The 22,918-nt window shown below is 38.0% G+C and overlaps 1 protein-coding gene across 1 annotated transcript; it reads right to left on the bottom strand.

Annotated features, from left to right (window-relative positions):
• Positions 1–891: 891 nt before the first annotated feature.
• On the bottom strand, positions 892–22,918 carry ZDHHC7 (zDHHC palmitoyltransferase 7). The gene is made up of 8 exons (XM_085306400.1): positions 22,884–22,918; positions 17,299–17,379; positions 14,130–14,452; positions 11,166–11,290; positions 6,030–6,126; positions 5,480–5,561; positions 4,079–4,209; positions 892–3,025 (listed from the first exon to the last, which is right to left on the bottom strand). Exons 3-8 carry the CDS (start codon positions 14,433–14,435, stop codon positions 2,849–2,851), a joined length of 918 nt encoding a protein of 305 aa, XP_085162526.1. The 5' UTR covers positions 14,436–14,452; positions 17,299–17,379; positions 22,884–22,918; the 3' UTR covers positions 892–2,848.

Raw genomic sequence — 22,918 nt, 5'->3', positions numbered from 1 at the left:
AAACRTAGCACAGCTTAACTGTTGCACCACAAACATGAGACCATTAACCTGCCAGAAACACAAGGTGCCAGCATAAAGTTTGTAACAACGTATCTGGAGAAATTTTCTGCATATGACCGATTTTTATCTGAGTGACTAGGACAAGCAGTGTACAAAAGGAAGCGTGACATTACATCCAGGAAAGGTAAAAAAACCAAAACACCTATTCTTTGGATGTGTTTGCAACAGTAACAGCTTCCTGTTGCAACAGAAATAAATAGCTTCCAGTCGCTCCATTCTTCAGCGCCTTTGCAGACCTCGTTTCCTCCTTGTGCTGYGTTGTTGGGTCAGTTGCTCTGTTTACAACTCCAAAATTACAAGCATTTGCCTGCAGTGCTGCTTTCTAGGCTGGAGAAGTAGCTGTCTTCGTATCCGAAACTACAGAATTAGGGGAAAAAAAGTCAACATTTGAACAGAAAAACTAGGGAGTCCAAACCTGTGCTGTTCTGAACAAATGCTTTGATTGCACAAAGCCGGTTATGTTAGAGTTTTCAAAGAGGACGCATTACCTAGGCTCTCTTACTGGCCTTGGACAAACAGGCACTAATAACATAAGCAGTTACAACAGAGGATGCAGAAGGTGAAAAGCCTGAGAGCAGCTAGTGTAGTTTGAAAGCCTCAGTAAGGAAAATAAARCTGCATCTTTACCAGTTGCTACTGCTTTAAATTACTCAATACACAGGTAAATACAGATTAGAAGCCAAATGATGCAAGACCGCTACCCTGAAGTTCGTATAATCTGAAGGTGATCATGCACATTTGTGCAGAGCAGAGGTTAATCAACTTTAAGACTTCAATTCATCACTTTATTTTTCCTTTTACATTAAAAAAAATTACAACATAACAAGGGTCTGAAAAGCCAAGTAAACTTGATTTCACACACGCACACACTTGCTAAGTCACAGGATTCAATTGCTTTTAAGTGATATTTTCTGATTTTCATCAGGATATTTTATTAAACAATATACATATTAAGAGCCTCATGACAAAGCCAGATACATTTTCTCCCAATCTTTAAGATGTGCAACTGAATATGCAAAGATCCTTGTGGAACCTCCAACTTTTTCCTCATATACATCAGACAGTTTTGTTCATTTGGCTGCAATTTCATTGGATGTGCCCACCTAGAAATTCTCCAGTAATACACACCATTTCCTCCAAGCAAAGTGAAGGTATTATATAATATTGCACAATTTTGTTTGCAGGCTCATAAACTGCAATCCTTTAGTAAGTTCACCCACTCAATGGTATAAAACTTGATGAAGCTGGAATCAAAATGCCACAAACAGTTGCAAAGAAATGGAGAAGCAGGTCATAAAAAAAAAATAAATAAAGTACAGCTTCTATAGTAAGTAAACTTACTAATACAAAATTCTTGAGGACGTTGTACTGCTTGAGGTGGGACAGATCATCAGTACTACTGGCAAAGCAAAAGCAAAGACTGGACAAGTTAAGGCAAGTCCTAGAACAGAGAACTGTTTACTTCCTAGGCTACAGTTTCAAGCTATGCATCAAGGCTCCTTTTTTATCCTTTACGTTGTTGGTAACTTACAGAACAAACACAAAAAAAAATTCTAAATGTAATGTTTAAATAAGCCACTTCCAGCTGAATTTCATTACTTGCAGATTTACGAATATATCTTAGCACTACTGTTATTTGTCAGGCCCACATAAAGCAGTTCTGGATCTATACTGCTCTTCTGTTTTTTGAGAGTAGTTTTGGTTGGAAAACTGCTAAATTAAAAATAATTCCCTTTCTGTTGCAGATTTTTCTTCTATGCTTAAGATTTGTTGCACGTGAGAAGGAGGTAAGCTCTGTCAGCACTAGAAGAAATCTCCCTCCTTCCTCTGATGTCTTTGTTCAAGGGATCATTCACTTTTCCTTCTATGAAAAGTCTGCAAAGCAAGATCTTACAAAAACAATTTTCTTTCAGCTGATTAACTCCAGCCTGCAGTACATTCGTTTTAATCCCATACAAGAGGATACAGTCACTGGTCCCACTTACTCCTGCACAGAGGACTAAACAACATCCTTGGACACCTAAGCCTAAGTTCCTTTCGAATCAATGCACTAAGAATTGGAGATGCATATCTGAGGGCAGAATTTGGCCCGTAGTTGTAAGTAAACAGTACTGTTTACTGAACATTTAGAACTTACCTAAATGCCACATGAGATTAGTACTGCCAAACACGAGACATGCTTTTGTGAGCCTGGGAAGACATTTGGCAGCGGTGTAAGAGTGCCTCTAACGTGCTATGCTCCATGTGCACAAGTCCCTTGAATCACTTGCATATAAGGAATGTGTGTCTGAAGTGGGACACAAGAGTACAGCTCTGTTTATTAGGACAAGCTGAAATATAAATTAAATTTGAACAAACTGCTATTCCCTGAAAAGTGGATTTAGAAGGCTGGGTCTCATTTGAGATCAATTTTCACTATAACGCTCTTCCTTATGATTGACAACTGCACCTAAGTACATAATTTTTATAAAAACACACAGGTAAGTCCCCAAACATAAAGGGTTTAACAAAAATGCATAATTAATCTCAAAATAAATTACAGTAGCATGACATTTGGCTTCTTTAGTGTGACCACGTGCTTTCCTTTGTCATCTTGTTGTTAAGACCATTACAGATCCAGTTTGTGTCTCTGAAAGTTAATGAGATGTCTGTGACAAACGTATARAACTGCTTGCTACAAGCAAATGTCTGGTGTCAGTTTCACCTGGTCACAGATTATACGTAGATAGCCTTCCTGGCCCCAAATAAATATTATATAGTATTCTTGCAAGTTCCAGCATAATTAAACTCAAACAGAAAACTCAGGTCCTCCTTTCTTTGCTCGCAGTAGAAGTCGCCTGACTCGAAATCCTGCAAAAGGATTGATCCACAGGAGTGAAGGCTGGCCCCCGAAAACAGACTTCATTCCTTCCCAACGTAGTCTCCTCTCCCACGTTGGCTTTTCACTCTTCAGTCTTTCAATCTCCTGCAAATAAAGGCATGCAGTGACATGCTGAAGCCTACAGTTCAGTAAAGTGTAACAGCAGTTATCAAAAAATGATGGCTATTTGGTATTCTTTCAATTCATGGCTAGTGAGCAAACTAGTTTCTTATTGCTACTTATTTAGCAAGGAAGAAATAAGAATGGCTGATTTAGCCCTTTAGGTACATAGCAGAAGACTTAGAACATACAATGAACACAAAACAGGTTGGTTCCCCCCACACACTCCAAATTGAAAGAAAAAAGATGACCAGAAAGGCTGATGTGAAAGCTAGAGGATCAGCACGSCTGCTAAAAGATGTTTATTCAGTTAACGAAACTAGGCAATAAGGCTTCCAGGAAGATTCTTTTACTGCAATTACTGAAGCTAGGCTTGCTTTCCCAAGCGCATTATTCTTACAATCATTTTCCGTACTGACTTCCCACTAATGAAGGCTGGATATTAACCAATTGTTTTTCAAGTCAGTAACACATAAAAGCTCTTCAAAACAGAACACAGCATCAGATAAGAAAATTCTGAACAGCTGCATTATGCAAATTCYGTATGTTTCCAGTAAATTATCCAGCACAAAGAACATCCTTTCAAGGCTTAACACGGCAGATAGAATATTACCGTAGTTTGGACGTTTGGTCTCTTGCCTACTTCTAATAAAGTACAGAAAAATAGAAGAACAGCATGAAGGGCTAATATCAAGATAGCTAGTTTAAGCATACAGAAGCAATCATTTCTTGTAACACACATTAAAAATGTGGTAGTTTAGAACTACAAGTCCAAAAAAGTCAGAAATTGYGTAATCTGTGTAGCTGAAGACCTAGCTAAAAAATACATGTTAGAAAAGCAGATAATGCAAGAGTATCTGTTAGAAAGCAGAATCAGAAATACTTCTATTTATACAGTGGTAGAAAATAAAAATTAGGATTTATATCAGATTTTGGATTTTCTCCAGAATAACAGCCTCCCATCATGGCAAATAAAACTATACCTAATCACATTGTTCAAGTAAAATTGTTAAAGTATATGAAAATAGTGGTTCTTACCGTTTCATCATTGCATATTGAGTGGATTTGGGTGCCAAACATGACTGCAGTGAAAGTGAGAAACAGAAAACCCTCAAGGCACAAGAAGATCATCAGGATCACAGTTACAGGTGGGGAGAAGTCACTGCATTCTGTGAAATGGATAAATGTACTTATAAAAAAAGATTTGAAGAGCAAGTCCAGAGCAATACATCCTCTCTTCAACAAACAGCAATAAAAAGACTAAACAGCTTTGATATTTAAAACTATTTCACAGTTGCATCAAATTTTACTATCACTGTAGACGCTTTATTTGCTGTCCAAGGAAATAAGGATTTTTAAGAAAGTCACACTTCTGCTTTTCTATACAGCACATGGTACTGCATCACTGCACTCCTGCCTGAATATGTCAAGGCTAGAACAAATAGGATATCAAATAAATGTTTTCACTTGACACTTTTTGAAACAGTACTCAGAACCACACATCTATAAAGATGACAGCAGCTTTAAGTTTCATGCATGACAAAGGTTGTAAAAATCATCACCACTGCCAGCTCTGACTTGCTAATTAATCCAGATTTTCCAACTTGCTGCAAATTTTTTTTTTCCTTCTAGCATCATACAAAGTAGTAAGGTTATGACTTGCACTCAGTTACATCTCTGGAGATCCTCTGATCAAATAATTAACTCTGTTAATCAGTTAAGTAAAGAAATGGGATTGTATACAGCAATTAGAATTTTTCAGGTTAAAAAAGGCTACTAGGCTACCATCTGTTTAACAGAATATTCAGTGAAAGCAGTGATACAGATTCCCTTGTTGCTCTGGGTATTGGGAAGAACACATGATCAACCAYCTTCTCTCAAAGGCACAAGGTCAGAGTCAGCCCTGGTGCACTGGCATATTAGGGAATGCAAGTCAGAGCACTGAACAAACAACTAGGGCAGTTTAGGAAATCTCTCTTCTACAGGAGCCCCACAGTTGGCTCCTGTAACAGAATCGGGTAGGAAACAAGCTTAAGTTTCAGCTGTTCACAGATCTGTGGTGTGACACACAACCCAGCTGGTAGCTTCAGCTAATACGCTGCTGAGCTGGTTGAGGCCTGGGTACCCGTTTTCTTCCTATTACAGAGGTGATAAATTTTCTCTGTAGGGGAAGCAAGTGACAGTGCCCTTGACAATCACTGCTCCTGTGGTGAATGACAAAAAAAGAAAGATGGAAGACTTTGTAAATCTTTCAAAATCACCACTCACCTAATCTAGCTGGACTTACTGGCAAACAGGTACAGAAAGATTCTCAGGACTTCACTTTAAAAAAGAGAAAAGTCCAATATTTCTTACACGGGGTTAAAATAAGTGGAACATTATGACTTCCCCCTTTAATATCTGCTTGATTATGCCAGTGAAAGTTAAGTATGTGCTTACCAGTCCACTGCCCTCGGACACAGGAGAAAAACTGAAACCCACACAGTATGAGCGCATGAGCTGATATTAGGGCTATATACATCTGGAAATAAGAGAGAGTGCTTACTTTTGACTGTTGCCAGGTAGTAAACCAGACATTCCTTACAGCCAGCCTACACCACTGTACAGTGAATGTACTTTCCTATTTCCATTTTTAATTTAATACAATGATGTAAAATCAAATTCTAATCAAGTTTGAATCTAAAAACGTGGGCAACTAAGAAAGCGTAAAGATTAGCTCCCTAAATCAACACTGTAATTTCACCAACTGTTACTATATAAAACATAGTAAAATTAGGTGATTTAAGACAACGACACTTTACAAAATACTGATTAAAATGAGTATGGGTAGAAATATCTTCCTACATGGAGAATATCTTGGGTAGAATAGGGGGAGGGAGGGAAAAAGCAACTGTGTCCATAAGTCATTACTTGCTAATAAACACGACCAAAATTGCTATAATCAAGGTAGATTCATACTGGCATCAAGCTGTTGCTGATTTGCACTTACCGTAAACAGAACAAAAAATCTCTGATTTTTCTCACCCACGCAATTATTCACCCATGGGCAGTGGTGATCCATCTTTCGAATACATCGCTTGCAAATACTAAAGGAAAGGAAGAAAAGACAACTTTTGTAGCAAAACAATACAGCACACATTTTAATGTGGAAATACAAGTACCCAGCAGCGAAAAGCTGATGTGCAGAAATCAGCTACTTTCATGATTTTACTAACATTAACAATCACAACAGTGATTTTACTAACATTGTATTTGCATTTCTTTAAAGAAACCCTTCACTGAAGCTTCCGCCTACTATAAATCGGACCATATAAGATGTTCTTCCACAAAAAAAATTGTATTGATATGTTCTTGGAAGAGGATCATTGCATATCTAAACATAGAATCAAGCACATCTAGTAACTTATTTTAGACACTTGTGGCACTGAATGAGCAGAACAGTAATCTTTTCTAGATGCCAGATCAGAAAAGTAAGAACTTCCCTTTTAGAAAAGGTTAAGACAAAGTAATTGTTTCACATTTGTAGACTTTCAAGTTGTAAATCTGGTTTACAAGTCAGAAAAGGTAGTCTTTTCAAGAGAGAAATTTTCCCTCTTGAGGTAGTTTTAACTAGTCATACTTCTGTAAATATTCTGAACACATGGAATCAAAATTTCAGTCAAAGAATAGCTTACCATGTGATACTTCACTTCCCCAAAATAAAATACATCCCCCACCAAAAAGCCTAACTATAAGCAGCACACGTTCTTTGCCTGCTTGTAAATATAATTACTGAATGCTGTTAAACATTACTGCTCTTTGCTAGTTCTAAACTAAAGGCTTAGTTTCTGCACAGATTTTAGTCAAACTTATTGCCAGAAAGAAAAGGCAAGTATTTCAGTAACTTCTTAAATATTTACTAGGCCATGCAGCATTGCAGGGCTCATTTCTCTTAAATGTGTGTCCATCTGCAGCCAGACAGGAATAGTTAGACAAGAGGAACAGAACAGTTGCAACACATGTTCAATAGTTCAAATGATGCTCATGTTTCATTTTCCTAGTTTTGTACTCAAGGTAGCCACACACCACGTGTTTCACGATTTTCTTGCAGAATATCTGAAGAGTTAAGCATTTTCATTTCAGCAGATAAGGAGTCAAATCAGCCCGACATATGCAGGTACTATTATTCAAAATCCTTTGTTTTTAATGCATGCTTGTTTATATATGATTCCTATAACTGCTGCAGTGATAAGCCATGAAACAAAACTAGAAGATCATCACTAAAATTAAGAAAGATGGAAAAAAAATCATTTAATGACTAGAAGCAGCTGCATATGCATGCTATAATTCAGCAACAAGCACAACATACTCCTGTGCGGGCAACAGGAGAATCTCAAATCTCCCACTGCTCCTTAGAAACTCCCGTTGTCCTATCACAACCCAGCCTCTATGTTCCCACTGCTTATTTTGTGGACATTAAAGATGATTCATCTTCTGATGCAAATTACTTTTTAAATAGCACCAGTTACGTGTAAAAAACAATACCATAACCAAACACTGCAACCATTCCCTAGTGCAGAAGAAACAAGTATGATTCAAGATAAGGTGTTCAGAAGGCTCTTCAAAAAACATGTTTGCCCTTCTTAGCTTGCCAGTAAGTTCAGCCACTCAATGACTTCGAGTTTTGTGGGAAAGGTGGGCTAACTATAGCCACCATATCCACGCCTCTTAATGTAAAACAGTATTCATACTGTCACTCCACAACCAGAACTAAAGTACCGAGTGAAATCAGATTCAACCAAGCCAAGCACTGAAGGGCGTGAGGTGGGCAGGACACACTCTTCCTCGTTTGTTTTCCTCTCACAAGCCCACTCGGAGCCCTCTGAGCCATCAGATGCCTGGAATCCTGCCTTCTCCATTTCCAATCTAACACCGTGCTTTCATGAACGCTTCCAGCCAACAATCTGGCAAGGATGCCGAGAAAGCAGTGCTGCCTTCTTGCTACTCCAGCCACTTGCAGTTTGTTCCCTGCCTCGTCCAGCAGCACAGACATTCGTGTGGGAACAATTTGGGGAAATCAGGCCATTAGCTGGAGCCTGGGTCATTTCCTGGTGCATGAACAGTCCCACCCATACAAGAAGCAGGAGCAGGATGGCAGTGAGAGTGAGTAGCTGTGCACAAAGCAAAAAGACTTCTCCAATTTGTGGCTCCTGCTGCTGAATGCACTCAGGGAACTACAGATGCAGCTTCACCTCTGAATGCCAAAGCTGATGTTCAGAAAGACATAGCTTATTGCCAAGTACTATATTTCAAAAGGAAAAAAAATCCACAAAAACAACAGAGAAATTGATATTGGGAACAGAATTTCACAGATAGACCAATGCGAACATCCCAGTGACTTGATTCTTCACAACAGATCCCATACACAAACACAGGAACTCCAGATCAGTTAGAAGTAACAGCAACTGCCCTCCTTCAGTGAAAAAGGAGTAACATTTACTTAAGATAAGTCTCCTCCTTATTTTGAAAATGTTAACTTTGCAGCAAAAATCGAATTTAAGGTATTTCTGTGAAACCAGATATCTTAGCTGTAAATAAAAATTTCTTCTTTTTTTTCCCCACCACTAATGTGTATTATGCAACTACTTTTCTTCCTCAACAGAAATTATTTTGCAATGTTGCAAAACAATTTTCATAACTGCATCATAAGAGCCTCTTCTGTTAATAATTGACTACTCAAAACATGCACTGTGGCTTTGAGTGCAACTATTTCACAACAGGAACCAACTCCAATTTTAAAGTCTCTCCTATCAGCAAATTGCCACTTTGACTACTAGGGGCTAGACATCCTTTTAATGCTCTTGTAATGGGTGTGTAAGCCACTAGAAAGCTGGCAGCATAATTGAATAAATATTTTTTCTCTTTGGTACACTTCTGCAATGCTAAATCTAAGGCAAACAGTCAGATTCTGGTAGCTGATTTCCAGCCCATTTCCTGTCAATGCAGGTAAATTCAATATTCAAGAAAAGTTCAGAGCAGCTAGTAAGAGCAGCTAGTAGTAGCATATATGGTACGAATAACAGTAACAAACAGGCAATTAAACAGGATAGCAACCTGCAGAGAAGAACGCGCAAGCAGGCTGCAAAAGGCTAGGCACACACATGTTCAGCCTCTGCCTTATCATTTAGGTATCTTGTGAAGCCAGTTACGCGTTGTCTAAGCATCAAAATGCACCGCTTTCACCCACGTGGAACATGTCAGCACTTTCTACCAAGGCATGGAAAAGTATATGCCTACAAAGTTAGGTCCCTAAACCCTGGGATAGTGAAAGCAAACCCCCTGAAAGCATTACAGATTTCCTCATTGCAGACACTTGCTCTTCTTTTACGAGGAAAGTCTTGTGATCGCTTGCTATAAACAGGATATTTGAAGGTCCTCTTTAGATGATTCCTCCTCGACGAAGTAGTAACGCCTTTTGATGAACACTGCCCTAGCTGGGACCGCAGGCTGCTGAAATATCCAAGATAACACAGTACTTGCTGGGGATGCTGTCCCAGGTGTACCCAGGTAACTCTGCAGGGCCTGCCTGAAGCCTGTGCGCTGTCAGCTCTGGGTCCACGATACAAATCCTGCCTACACAGAGCTGCGCAGCCACACGGGCTCCAGGCTCTCCGGCTTCTTTGCTCACACACAGAGCTCAACATATGATGTCTTCATTTCAGATGTGGGAAACGTTTTGGGGAGATACCTGCAAAGTCTCTGCGGGAGCCAGTCTGAATCTAAGGTGAGCAAATTGGCAAGATCCAACCCACACTGAGCAGAGCCTCCGGGGTGTCCCTTCACCACATCCCACGAGCAAAGTGCCAAGACATCTCAGCAGGCTGCGCAAAGCTGTCTCGGATCCCCAGAGCCATACATATATTCTGCCATAAGAAAGCTGCTGTACTGCTCCACGGCCGAGCCTGCCCTGCGAGCTGCATGCTGTGTTCACACAGCCCTCTCTGAACCACCAAAGGCAGCCAGAACCACGCTTGCTCTGCATAATGCCACGCCTGGGATCTGCGTTTGGGCCATAGCTAATCTCCAACCCAGATAAACTAGCTGATTCTATACTGCCTATTTATATATTGAACTTTTCCCTTTGCACTCCAGATAAAAAGCCCACTCACATCTGAGATAAAAACAAGACTTCAGGCTCAAGGCAGAGAAATTGTAATGGGTATAGCTACTCGGTCACAATTTTCACCCAGATAAGTGACAAACACAGAAACATTTAATTTAGAACCCAAATTTACAGAATAGTTTTAGTCCTGACAAAACCTTCACTCCTCTTCTGATGGCACCAACATAGACACTTAAAATTTAATATTGCCACATGTTTCAATATGCATCACTCCTCACACCTAGAGATAATCACCAGAATCATTAACATTTCTGTAAGTCTTAATTATACAGACACATCTATCTTCAATTCTCACGTAATATACAAGACAAATGCTTCCACAGGGCCTGAAAATTCAAAAGGCTGAGAATTAATTAAAAGATAGACTGACAATCTTTTACATGATGTTTTACAATATGCTAAGTTCAAATTAACATCACTTTTTTCCTTACTAAAAGGAATCATCAATAAAGAGAAACACATTTAACTGATTATGCATACAACTCTGGGAAAATAAGCTACCAATTCACATATCATTTCAACTGAAGTATGATGAAGACGGGAAGAATACAAACTAAAGTGGCAATTTAAAATATATTTGTACTTTCTAAATTTAAGATTGCAGGAGTCATTCCTTACGCTGGCTTCTATCAGAAAGTTCATTGAGATTTTTCCATTTGCTCTGCATTATCAGAAGTGTGGCACAATATTTAGAATGATGCACAGAAAAAAAAAATCATAGATTGAAAAAGATTTACCACACCACAATAAAATTATTTTGAAAACTCTTCACCCTTGCTTCTATCCCTTGACCCACACTCATTTCTGGTCACAGAATATTATATATACAAACTATTCTGCAATGCATTAACATGGAAGTTTATTGGATACAGTAAAAAATTTGTAGAAAAAAAATAATACATATATATTGGGAACAATATTCTGAAACACAACATAATTGCTTCAAAGAAAACTATGACATACCTACAGTGGTGTGCACGTTCAGGTTTGATACTACAGCACTTTGGACATTTGTAGATCACTTCTCCTGGTTTCAGTTGCAAATTATCCATGTATTCTTTAGTGGCATTTCCTTTGGGTACAGCCCCCTGAAATCATTTCAGTTAAAGGAGAGAAAGCTTTTTAAATGAGATGAAAGTGTTTAAAGGCATATTTTACTGTTTTCATACCAGTCATCTCAGTACAATTGCTGAAATAAGTTAATTTACTTAAAGCTAGTATGCCATAAGCCAGAACCACTTCCAGATGAGTAAGTTACTTCTGGCTGATCTCAATTTGTTTCACTTAAGCAAGACTCATCTATGACCAAGCATTAACATAATTCTGATAGAACCTGCAGTTACCAGCATACATAAAGCAAAGGAATACACATCTTTACATGCAGACATAAGCACTATGGGTAGAATATTTGCTCAGCAGTTACTCTGAGCAAGCACTGCTAAGAGAGACATGCCTTCTTTACAGTGGCATACATTAACTGCGAGACTCTATCATTAGGTCAAACCATCCACAGAAGTTAACTCAGCAGAGCAAACTACTTGAAAGATTTTTATTTTGAACTCCTTGAATCCAAGACTTAGCCCCCGCTACATACACAACTTTTCTACAATCATGAGTCATCCGTTTTTCTTTTATACTTAAGTTTGTAGCTTGGACACTGCTGGCATGAACCACCACTGCTTTCTCACGATCAGCTTCTTCATTCTACACCCAATGTTCCCTTCTGCTACTGTGCAAGTTTGGGTAGCTGCATGGTGAACAGTTAAAGGAACTGATCCAGAAAAGAAACAATCCAGCAGGAAAAAAGAGAGGTTACTTTTTAGCTGATTAGTTCCCTGAGCCATTCACCATAGAGCTGCATAAACCGTGGTGCTGATATAAGGAGGAAGGTGATGAAAGGACAGGAATAAGCAGGATTGCTTCTTCCAATAGCAATATTAATATATAGCCTCATGAGACTGGAAGCTAACTTTGGATAGTAAGAAGAAAAATAATGGAAATTACCACTGTCATTCTGCTTATTTATATAGCTAAATGCTTATCTGTGACAGAAAGTGATTGTGAAATCAACCGGAATGCGAAATGACAGCGCAATGGCCTTTCCGTACTAACTCCTGCAAGAGTTAGTATTATTTCACACAAGAATATCTTTCTCCAGGTTGGCTTAAGTTGTCTGCAATATTCTATAATTATTCCTCAATGAATAAAAGCCAATGGCAACACCACATTATGTAGACACCTTAAGAAAGTTTTCATGACAGAATTAGCTAACCAGCAGACATTTCACATTCAATTGCAAAACACCTCTTCACCTAAGCAGAATGTTTTTGTTGCCTATGGGCTGGAATAACAATCTTGATTTGTGTTGCCTGAAACACAGTCCAAGTTCTGTCCCAGATGAACTTTTGTGCACCAGAAGGAAGCTTTCTGGCTAAATGGTGCTTCAAACTTGAGCCAGCTGGCCTGTGAATGGGTACAGGCTGAAAGAGTGCTTCTTAAACACTCATGCTGTGCTGCTGGAGTGTTTTCTGCGGTATGAGTGTTCTCATTGAAGTCAGGAAACTGCTTCAGTGTAGGCATCACGAACTGCCTCAAAGACAGAATTTCTATACGCACAAATTTATCCAGTTCCAGATAAACTTATGCTTATAAAACAATTCCTGAATTCACCTATCACTAAGGAATAGGTCCATGCCTTCAGGCCATACTTTTACCATTTTGTTGATAAAAATATGCTTTATTTCCAAAAAATGAGTTTCATAATCTCACACTACTGCCAATTCCTTTCAATGAAAAAAAAATCTATTTTTATACTTAAGATAGTATGCTATAATTAATGTGTTTTGAGACAGTTTATTCCTTTTCTCTTCAATCTTTATAACACAGTCTTGTCTTCCATTCAGGGAGTCAGGAGGAGCAAAGAAAAAAGGTGGTGATTCATCTCAAATTCATGTTCTTCCATAAAGAACAACTTGGGTTCTAGAAAGATACACTATTTTACCAGCACATATTTTTAAGCAATCTATCCTTAAACTATTAGCTTTCATAACTGTCACAGTCTGTAGAAGTCAATGTTCCACCACTGGGTGTGGGCTGAGAAATGAATGAAAGATCTAGCAAGCCATTAACTGAAGTACCCCGTTGCTTACTTGGAAACTCCCATAACTTTTAGACATACTATTACTGTTTCAAAACCTAGAGACAATTGATTTTTTCCTTCCCTCTTGCTCTCTAGATTTCTTCCCTAAGAAAGAGTAATAGACTTTTAGTAGAAAATAAACAATTTCATCTCTTTAAGTCTTCAACTGAAGTAGTAGAAGTCCAGAGAAATGAGTCTGTTTAAGACCTCTCACATTTACACTATTCCAACTGCATGCTAGTTCAGCTTAAATCTCAGTTCCCACTGAGTCCATGTATCTAAATGCAATACCTTATGATGTAGTACTTGATGCTTGATATGACAGCATGTGAATGAGACTTTCCAGGACAGCACATCTACCTCCAAAAATTCTTTCACATTCCGTAAACGGAAGATATCTTTCAAATGATACAACAGGATGAAACCACAACTTTTTATTAAGTTTTAAAAATACTACTAGAAAGAAAAGAAAGAAAATATAGGACAGAAATGACTAAGCTTTAGTAACTTCCTCAGAGTCTAGGTTAATATTCAACAAAAATGTATTTCTCAGGAACCTTCCTCTCCCTTATAATTCATGTTTATAGTCTCTGCTCAAGTCAAAGCTCATTTATGGTTCATTAATAGAACAGGAAAAGCACTGACATAGTTCCTCCAATTTAAGGGATGTGCAACAAACACAACTAGTCCTATCAGGAAGGGACAGACACCACATCTTCAAACTTCTCTGCAGCTGACTGAGTTACATGAGAAAACAATGCAGCGTCAAGGAACAATTGCATACTTACTGGATCAGTCAGCATAGTTCTCAGATGAGATGACAGAGCTAGCACTGCCAAGCAGTTGAAGAGAACACCGTTGACCACAGAGTACCAAAAGTCTTTGGAAGGCAGCAACATGACAAAAGTCACTACAAAGTCTGCATAGACAACCAGAAGCCATGTCATTACAGCACAGACCATACCACAGCCGTCTCGGATGAACCAAACCCTTTCTGCCATGTCGGCCTCCGAGGAAGAGGAATCGTAGCTGTCATTTTCGGCAAGCAGCGGGTGGTGCTCAACATCACGGAATCTGTGCCCTGATGACTGCATGGTTTTCTGAACTTGTCCTGCAGAAACCAGATGTTGTTATTACGCATAAAGAAGCCTGAAATATAACCACTGTCATTTTTATAAGATGAAACATGTATTGTTAATCCATTTTGAACTTGGCTTTTTTGATCAAAAGCCGCTCTATTATTACATAAAGCTGAAATATTTCTGTAGTCAAAAGATAATCATTTACAAAGTTTCATCAACAAGTTTCTAAACTGTTTACCAAGCATTATGACACCATAACTTCATTTTTGATCATTCAACTTCAATGTTTGACCAAGATATTTGGAAGTTGTTTTATTTCCACCTTGCTGATGTCTGTAAATCATTCCTTTTTTAAAAAAAAATAAAAATACAATCTCCTATCTCAAAAAAAAAAAAAAAAACTCAGCAAAGCCTTCATTAAATTACAGCTTATGTCCCAGGAGCTAGCAAACTACAGCACCAGACTGTTGTCTTCTCATACTGCTCCAGGAACCCAGGGAACAGCAAAAACAAAAAACAAAAAAAAAGGGGGGGGGGAGAATTGTTCCAGTTAATTGTTCACAACAAAAAACAGAGCATGTTAGAAAACAGCTAAATTTGTTGACAAAAGTGCTTTTGTGTTGGAAAAAAAGCCTGTTACGAAAATATATTGGACAACCGACAAAACAGTTTCAGATCAGACCAAACTTAAGGGAAGCAAATGGCAGTGGTTGAATTAGCATGGCAATGGATTACACAGATCAGATTTTTCAAAGAACACGTTAATTTAGCTTCATGAAAATCCTTATAAGGCTTTGTTGTTCCAGTGTGGAACAAAAAGATGACTTGAAATCTTTATACTTTTCATGAAAATAGAGTTATTTTCCAGAGATCTCTAACAAGCAAAGATATGGAATGGCAGTACTGAAGTGCTATCAATAAACAGGAGACAAGTTATAATTTAAGCATTATGTGCTAAGAATAGCCTGCTACATTAGAAGTTACTGTGTTTGAAAAATCATATTGATTCATGCTGCTAAAGGCCATGTCTCAGAGAAACTTGAAAGCATTGTATTGATTGGAGATAGCAAAACAGAAGTCTCAAGTTTTTTTCCTGCATTAACTGCAGCCTCCACACGACTAGTAGGATTTAAAACACTAAGTTACATGCCAAGATCTTGAGCATAGTATCACTTCGCTAGGCTAAAATGGTCAGTGACTACTACCAAGTAAAGAGACTCACACATGAGGCAGCTTTCAGATGAAGTTACGTGTTTTTAGTTACTTTAAAAAAAGAATCAATTCATATAAACATATTCCAACTACTAAATCTATATGATACTTAAGTCTTACTGCTTGAATCAAGCAGGAATAAGCCAAAAAGAAAAAAAGAATGGAAACAACTGTATGCAAATTACAGTACAAAGATCCCAGAGCAAATTTTAAAATAACTGTTTCCTACTGGTATCTCAAGTTAGCTAAGCACAGCCTACATTCTCTTGCTGCAAAACAGGAAAAATTGACTACAGTAAGCGACCAGAGCCAGGTCTCAGTTACTAAGGGAATGCAATGTTACAATCTCTAGCAGATACATTGTGTTTGCTTTCTATTCCAACTTTTTTTCTTATTTTTTAAACACAAAGTCTCCTTTTTTATTAGAATGCAGCTATTAAACCACAGATGAAGGCAGCTGCATACTAGAAAAATGCCTTAGAATAAGCTTCACCTTTCTCATATACAATTCAAACTTAGGTTAACCTGGATAGGTAATGACCCTCTCTTTTCAGCTACTTAAAAGTTATTCAAATCTTTCTGAATGTTTACAGCTAATATTACAGTGTATGTCAATTGACTTCAAAAGCACTCTGGGACATCAACCACTCCTTGTGGTTAAGGCTTGTAAAAACAAAAAAAAAGTTAAATTTCATGCAGACTATGTAATTAGCAACTGGAACATGAGCTAAGTAAAAACAGGTATTATTTCATCAAAAACGAGTACATTAAACTTAGAAGTTCTTGTCTGACTCTTCCTCCCCCTGCCCTGCCAAACTCCAAAAGGATGCATAATAAACTTGCAAATAAGCCTTAAAGCTTATGAAAGCTGACAGTCAAATTTATAACACATTCAAAATACCCACCAAAATGCTTTGAAGAGCCAAACCTTCTTTAAAGAGCTAAGTGGCACTACTGCAGAAAACAGTCAACTACAGTGCTTTCAGRTATTAGTATTCTGTCAAAATATTTTCCGTAGGCAAATTTTTGCTTAACTGAAATTTAGGGTAGATACAACTAATTTTAAAGACAAAAGTTCTAGGTTTTTCAACTGTTTGATATTATATTTTTTTCAAAGTTATGTATTGACCTTTTAAATCAAAGTGTAGGTAATTCTGAAATATTTTTACAAGCAAAATTTCCCCGAAGAGCGTCTAAAATCACTTCCTCTCCCTGCTCCCCAAACTTCCTGCTGTTCTAATGTTTGGGAGTGCTTGAGAGGAACCAATGAAAAAAAAACAAAAAAAACCCGACTCACCCAAAAAACCCCACCCCAAACAAACAACAAAAAGAGAACAAAACCCAAGCTCTCCATTCTAAAGCTTCATACAAATTTTTCAATTTCATTGATCTAGGACATATTATCTTAGCAGAAGAAATATGCAATGATTTTTCAATCAAAGTTGCTTTTCAGCAGTTCAAGTCAGCAAGTTATCATGAACCAGAATGTGTGTCAAGAGGAGGCTGAAAAAAAATCAATAGTTCTACATAGATCATGACATGTGAACTTTTGATTAATTCTGTAAAGTATTTCAGTATGAAAATAAAATGATATAAAGCTACTGTATTTTTGTTGTATTAAAATCAACATAAAAGTAAAACAACAGAGAAAAATATAACTCACAAATGTTTTGTCTGTTATTCTGACATCATGTTCCTCCTTTAGGCTATACTAGGACATCCAGATAGTCATATCTGGTGTAATCTGAAAAGACATCATCAACAAATTGGTTAGTAACGCGTTATTGCTTCAAGGAATTAACATCAAGCACAAATAATGTACTATGATAGGACTACTTCAAAATATACCGCATGTATTTTACAGCAAGCAATCTTTTGCCCGTGAAAAAATATTTTAGAGTGATCAAGCTACCATAAAGAACAAGCTATGTAACTCTAAACAGCAGGATGTCAGATAACCCTGGATATCAATCTTGTACATGTCTTTTTAAGATGAGTTAGATATGCACATTTTAGCATCACAAACTAAGGTATCCAAAACATATTTCTTTTGTATGTTTGCCATTCCTGTATGATTAGAAGATACAAAAATTAGAACAGTTTTAAATTTAATTTGATTGGGTTGTGGCTAATTTAAAACAACAAAGCTACTCTTTCTAGAATCTGTATGTAAAAAAATAGCTCAAAATTATGCCTATGAAAATGTGCAGTTAGATTCCATCACACAGGCAAATAACAATATTATTTATGATATACAAATTAGCATAATGACGAAAAGCTATTCTAACCATGTTTAATTTTAGAACATGAATATTTCATGAGTTTGAGTCTAAAAAACACATTCTTTCCTTTTTACAAGGATGCGATACCCAAACTCACACACGTTGTGAACTGAGAGATCATGATTTAAAGACTCTAGGAGATCATTCTTTTTATAAGGAAAGGAGAGGAGGGGAAACGCACTTAATTTAGAAAACCAAGTACTTCAAAGCTTGAAAATTTCAACAGTTGAACTTCAGAAGTCATCACATGGCATTTAGAGCAGGACTGCTGTGCAGAGCCCCAAGCTGGCTGGCTGTTTGGAGGAGGAGAACAGAAGTATGTTCCTGAAGTCCTGTCTCAAAAAGCAGGCGAGCATACGCATGCTGCACAGAAAGCACATTGCTACCACTGGCACCGATTCCTGGCAAACTAAGTTTGGGACCCCTGCTCTGTGCAACGAGATCTGAGTGCCATCGCCCACCCAGTCCTGCCAGCGCCAATTATAACATGTGTCCTGCAATTAAATTCCCAAGACGGGACCAAAGAGGATTTTCTTGTTTTGCTTTATACAGTCCAGGATGAGATGATTAGCTTGCAGAAGGAATTTCAGATTTGTGTCTGGCTAGAAAAGTATCTAGGTTTATTTTCTCAGTTATTTTATATTACTTATGTAAGCTTCCTGACATGGCAGCTTCATTCTTTGATTTGGAATGTTAGCTTAAATTCATATATTTTGATAGTAATACAAGGATTCTGCTATTCAACAGCTAATAGCAAATACTAGCTGCTTCCTATTAACTGAAAGCTTCTGAAACTAGCTGTTCCAAAAATCATTTCAGAGGCAGTATTATTTGACGGGGTGGTTCATCATATGTTTTCAAATTTTTACAGTTCAATCTTCTAATTTTACCAATACATATTTCCCCTGAAAATGAGAAGGTTCTTGCCTTAAATAAATCTGTGTATTCTACTGCAAGCCTACAAGACCATGCAAATACTTATTATGTACACGTATCTGAGCAAAGTTACTGACTGCCTTCTGTTTTGCTTTATGAAAAACCTATTATACCTTTGTTAAACAAGTTTTCACAATATTGTGAAGTCAACAATCATTAAGCTGTCACAGACATGGCATTTTGTGGAAGCTAAGCAGAAACTCATAAAAAGATCGGTTGAATATATCACACTAATTTGCAAAGCTACCCACCCATTTTCTGAGTCAACGATGACAAGAAATAGAAGACACATGCTAACCCTCTGCAGGTGAAATATTAAAATCAGAGCAATCATTTTAAATGACTTATGCAGAACTCATTGACAACATGGTCAGGTTCATGATTTGTTCAGTTAATTCTCTAATCCTCAGTGCAATTCCACTCAGTATTTCCTTGTGTCTTGTAGTATCAAGGGTTATTGGTTTACCTGGAGGAGCAGTTGCAGTTTAGCTGTTGCTTAACACTAATATATTCAACATACTTCATGCAAAATGTTATCTGTTTGCACAGATGATTATCTTAAACCTAATTTCAATTCAGCTCCACTCTTAGATGTTATTTGAAATTCTTGGGCTGAATATGTCTTAATTGTCCTGCATCTCATTGTTAATGAAATACAAGCCCAAATTGCTGAAAAATTATTGGAATAACAACGATATTCACAAATGACAATCAGGCTGCTTAGAAAGCATACAACAATATAAAAACAGCCATGGAAGAAGCTATTACAAACTCATGACCACTGGAAAGACTGCCTTGTAAAATGCCCATTCCTAATTATGTTTAGAGTTCTCCAGTGGGGCTAGAGAATATTCACTGCATCCTTTCTCTGAGTTAAGGGGAATAAGGGTACTGAAGGCTTTAGGAAGATGAGAGAGGAAATACCTTAGTGCAAGGTCCACTAAAGTAAGCAAAGATCAAAAGAAAAAAAAAAGAAAGAAAAAGAAAAAAGAACACTTTGGAGTTAAGGACACTGGTCTTTCCTGCTATTTTTTGAGGAATAAAGGAAAAACATTGTTCTAGAAAAATCTACCTTACATTTTTTTTGGCTGCCTACTTTCTTAAACTGTGAAACGAACAGTTTTGAAGACTGCTCTTTTTCAGTTAAAATGTAGTAAACAAAATGCCTTTATTTTAACTTTTCTGATTGCCTAGTGATAGGTCAATAGTTGTAGGGACAGTGACAGATACTGCTTACGTACGAAGGATTTAAATTCTACCTAGAAAGCACAGGATCAAATCAAGGTCACAGAACTGTAGTTTCACCAAAAGGTTATAGGGTGAACAATTTCAGTAACAGCAAAATTTTAAAATAAATCAAATGGATAAACCTAGTAATGCTTACGATTCCATGGACAACGTGGGCCATTCACTGATGACATAAAAATCCACTAGTTAATGTCTAGACGTAATCACGTCTAATTTAGATGACTAACTTTTCATTATAGAGGCATGTAATCCAAACTGCAAAGCCATCTAGTAAGAAAATTGTGGCTGCTTTCAACTTCTGCTTAGTGGCTGGTTTTAGCAAACAGTTGCACTGCAAACATCAAATAAATTACTCCAGTAACTACATCAACCAATATCTGCACTGAAAACCCCTTAGCTCAGCCCAAGCAACAGTCTGGCTGTGAACAAGGAAAGGTGCTAGAGCTCCAAGGTTGAACTTTCTGAGAAACCACAGCCTATGCGAGAACTGCTCAAGTTGCAAGTATTCAAAACAGCAAATCCATCAACTGCATTCCCACATCAGCCCTGACACACTCAACTTTTGCTATCTCTAATTACAAAAATACAGATCTGGGACACAAGCAACATAGTGCACCAGCATAAAGACCTCTGAAACTCTGAAAAACAGCAGATTAAATAGCTTGCACTGGCAATCTGTGACTTCACCCCAAGTGTCCAACTTATTCTCAACTCTCCCCCATGTCCTCAGTTACATATCCTCATTAATGATACTTTACAGTGTAAGCACATAAATAATGTGATGCTGTTTACAGGTAAACACCTACCTATGAATTCAAAGGACAATTTTCAGTGAGCAAATGTTTAACATGGTCACATTTAAAGCTATTTTAAAGATTCTCCTTAAACTAGTCTCTTATTAGCACCTTGCAAAAGCAAGAACCAGGCCATAGGAAAATTCTGGAAGTGTCTCTTTTCAGTTCTGAGATTCTAAAGAAAAAGCATATCTTCTTTTCAAAAAGGGGGAAAAATTAAAGAAGTACTTAAGTATGGATGTTTTTACAAGGAAATTGGTCATCTGATTACTTATGTCTTATATTGGTAATGTCTTATAAACATCCCAAACCACATCACTGAGAATTCTGGGTAAAACAAAAAAGTTATGCCAAATGAAAGAAAAGATTATGCATGTCTTCAGAACATATATTTATAAAATGTATTAATGAACTTTGCTCATCAGCAATAAACTTGATGGGTTTTCAATACCAAGTTAGGTTTCAGAAAGTACCAAGATTCCAAATAGCATCTGAGATATTCAATGATTTTTTAAAAAAAACATTTTTTCCCCTCTCACAGACATGGAAGTCAAGGAGGATGTATTTCATGTGACTTCAGTGCCCAACAACGATACACAAAACCTCACAATACCATACGTGATGGGCTCAGCTCACTGGGCTACAACTGCAAGGACAGAACGTTTCCGAACTAAAGAACATCCCTTAACTGAGCGAAGGGCACAGGCACAATCCATGTCAGTAGTGACTGGGTTTTATATCTTAGCCATTTTGAAACACAGCCACAAACAAATTCAGATTAGACTCCAGAAAGCTAAGAACGTAAACATACCTCAGTGCTGTCAAGAGGAAAATGGAAGTTTTCTTCCTTTCCCAGTAACAACTGGATACATCAAATTCTACTTCAGAGTATAATTCTTCATCTTAATTTTTGTATTTATCAATTTATGCTACACCCTCACAGCCACTTGAAGATAGCTTGGTTATCACATTCACTATCAAGCTGCCCTGCACTATCAAGCTGACAAGCACATTTTTCTGCCAGTTATTACATCCACGCCCAAATTGATTCTTCCTTCCAGATGCCAGAACATAACAATCAAATCCAGACTACTTCCACAAGAATGCCAGGTTCTTCAATTTTCAATACTGCTTAAGAGAGCGTTAGAGCCCTTGTTTTAATGGTTCCTCACATCCGGTATGTGTAAAGTCTGATGTTACTTTCTGTTCTTCATTTTCAGATTTTCAAATGGAGCAGTACACTCTTTGCTTCCTTTAAAACTTTTGTCTCCATAAAAGGCATAAACAAAAATTTCATCAGCAAAAGCAAGAAAGGTTTTAGAGAGATGAGAAGTATTACCAGTTTCATTTAGCCACAAAGAGCTTTCAGCTGTTAAACTCTAACTAAACTCTAAAAAATTACCTAAGTTTCATCTACTAATGAATCAGTACAGCATCCTACTTTACCTGAAAATTTTGAAAGTCAGAGAGCATCTATTTCCAAAACTCTAATTTAAATCTGTTAATGCATACAGCCCCCATGACTTCAACCTAATCATGTCCTCAAAGCAAACAGCTACATCAGTGTAATTCAGCACCCTGAGACCATTATACAATTGTACATGCAGCATGGAAAACAGCCAGTAGTCTCCCAATTTCTTTGCCCTTGGGGCACAAATCCCCCCTCTCACTTTTAAGAGGGCAAAGCATTTGCATTCCTGCTTCCAGGAAGTGCTGCCTTTCCATCCTGGAAAGGAGGCAAACTGACACCACCTGATTCAGCCCAACTGCCCAGAGTCGGGACACGGCGGAGGGGCGCCGGGGGCCGCTGCCCCCCGCTCCCGGCGGCGCTCGGCCGCCTTTGCGCGGTGGCCCCGCGGACGCTTGTTCCCACCACTGCGGACAGGCCATTTATTATTATTATTATTATTAAACAACCTGAAAGCCGGCAGGAGCGCAGCACACACCCGGCCGGAGCCCAGCGCACGCCGCTGCTCGTCCCCACTCACCTTCCCCGCGGGCCCGGGCCGGGCCGGGCCGGGCC

This window comes from Rhea americana, unplaced genomic scaffold (genome assembly GCF_003343005.1).
Source record: "Rhea americana isolate MKP2758 unplaced genomic scaffold, rheAme1 scaffold_24, whole genome shotgun sequence".
Taxonomy (NCBI): Eukaryota; Metazoa; Chordata; class Aves; order Rheiformes; family Rheidae; genus Rhea; species Rhea americana.
The sequence above is the reverse complement of the archived record's forward strand: the minus strand, read 5'-3'. Positions and strand labels throughout refer to the sequence as shown.

Excerpts from the sequence above, each read along its gene's own strand:
- ZDHHC7 (XM_085306400.1), bottom strand. The coding sequence starts at position 14,435 with ATGCAGTCATCAGGGCACAGATTCCGTGATGTTGAGCACCACCCGCTG. Across the intron at positions 11,291-14,129 it reads GAACTATGCTGACTGATCCA|GGGGCTGTACCCAAAGGAAA; the intron begins GTAAGTATGCAA and ends AAATGATTTCAG. Across the intron at positions 6,127-11,165 it reads GAACGTGCACACCACTGTAG|TATTTGCAAGCGATGTATTC; the intron begins GTATGTCATAGT and ends CCTTTCCTTTAG.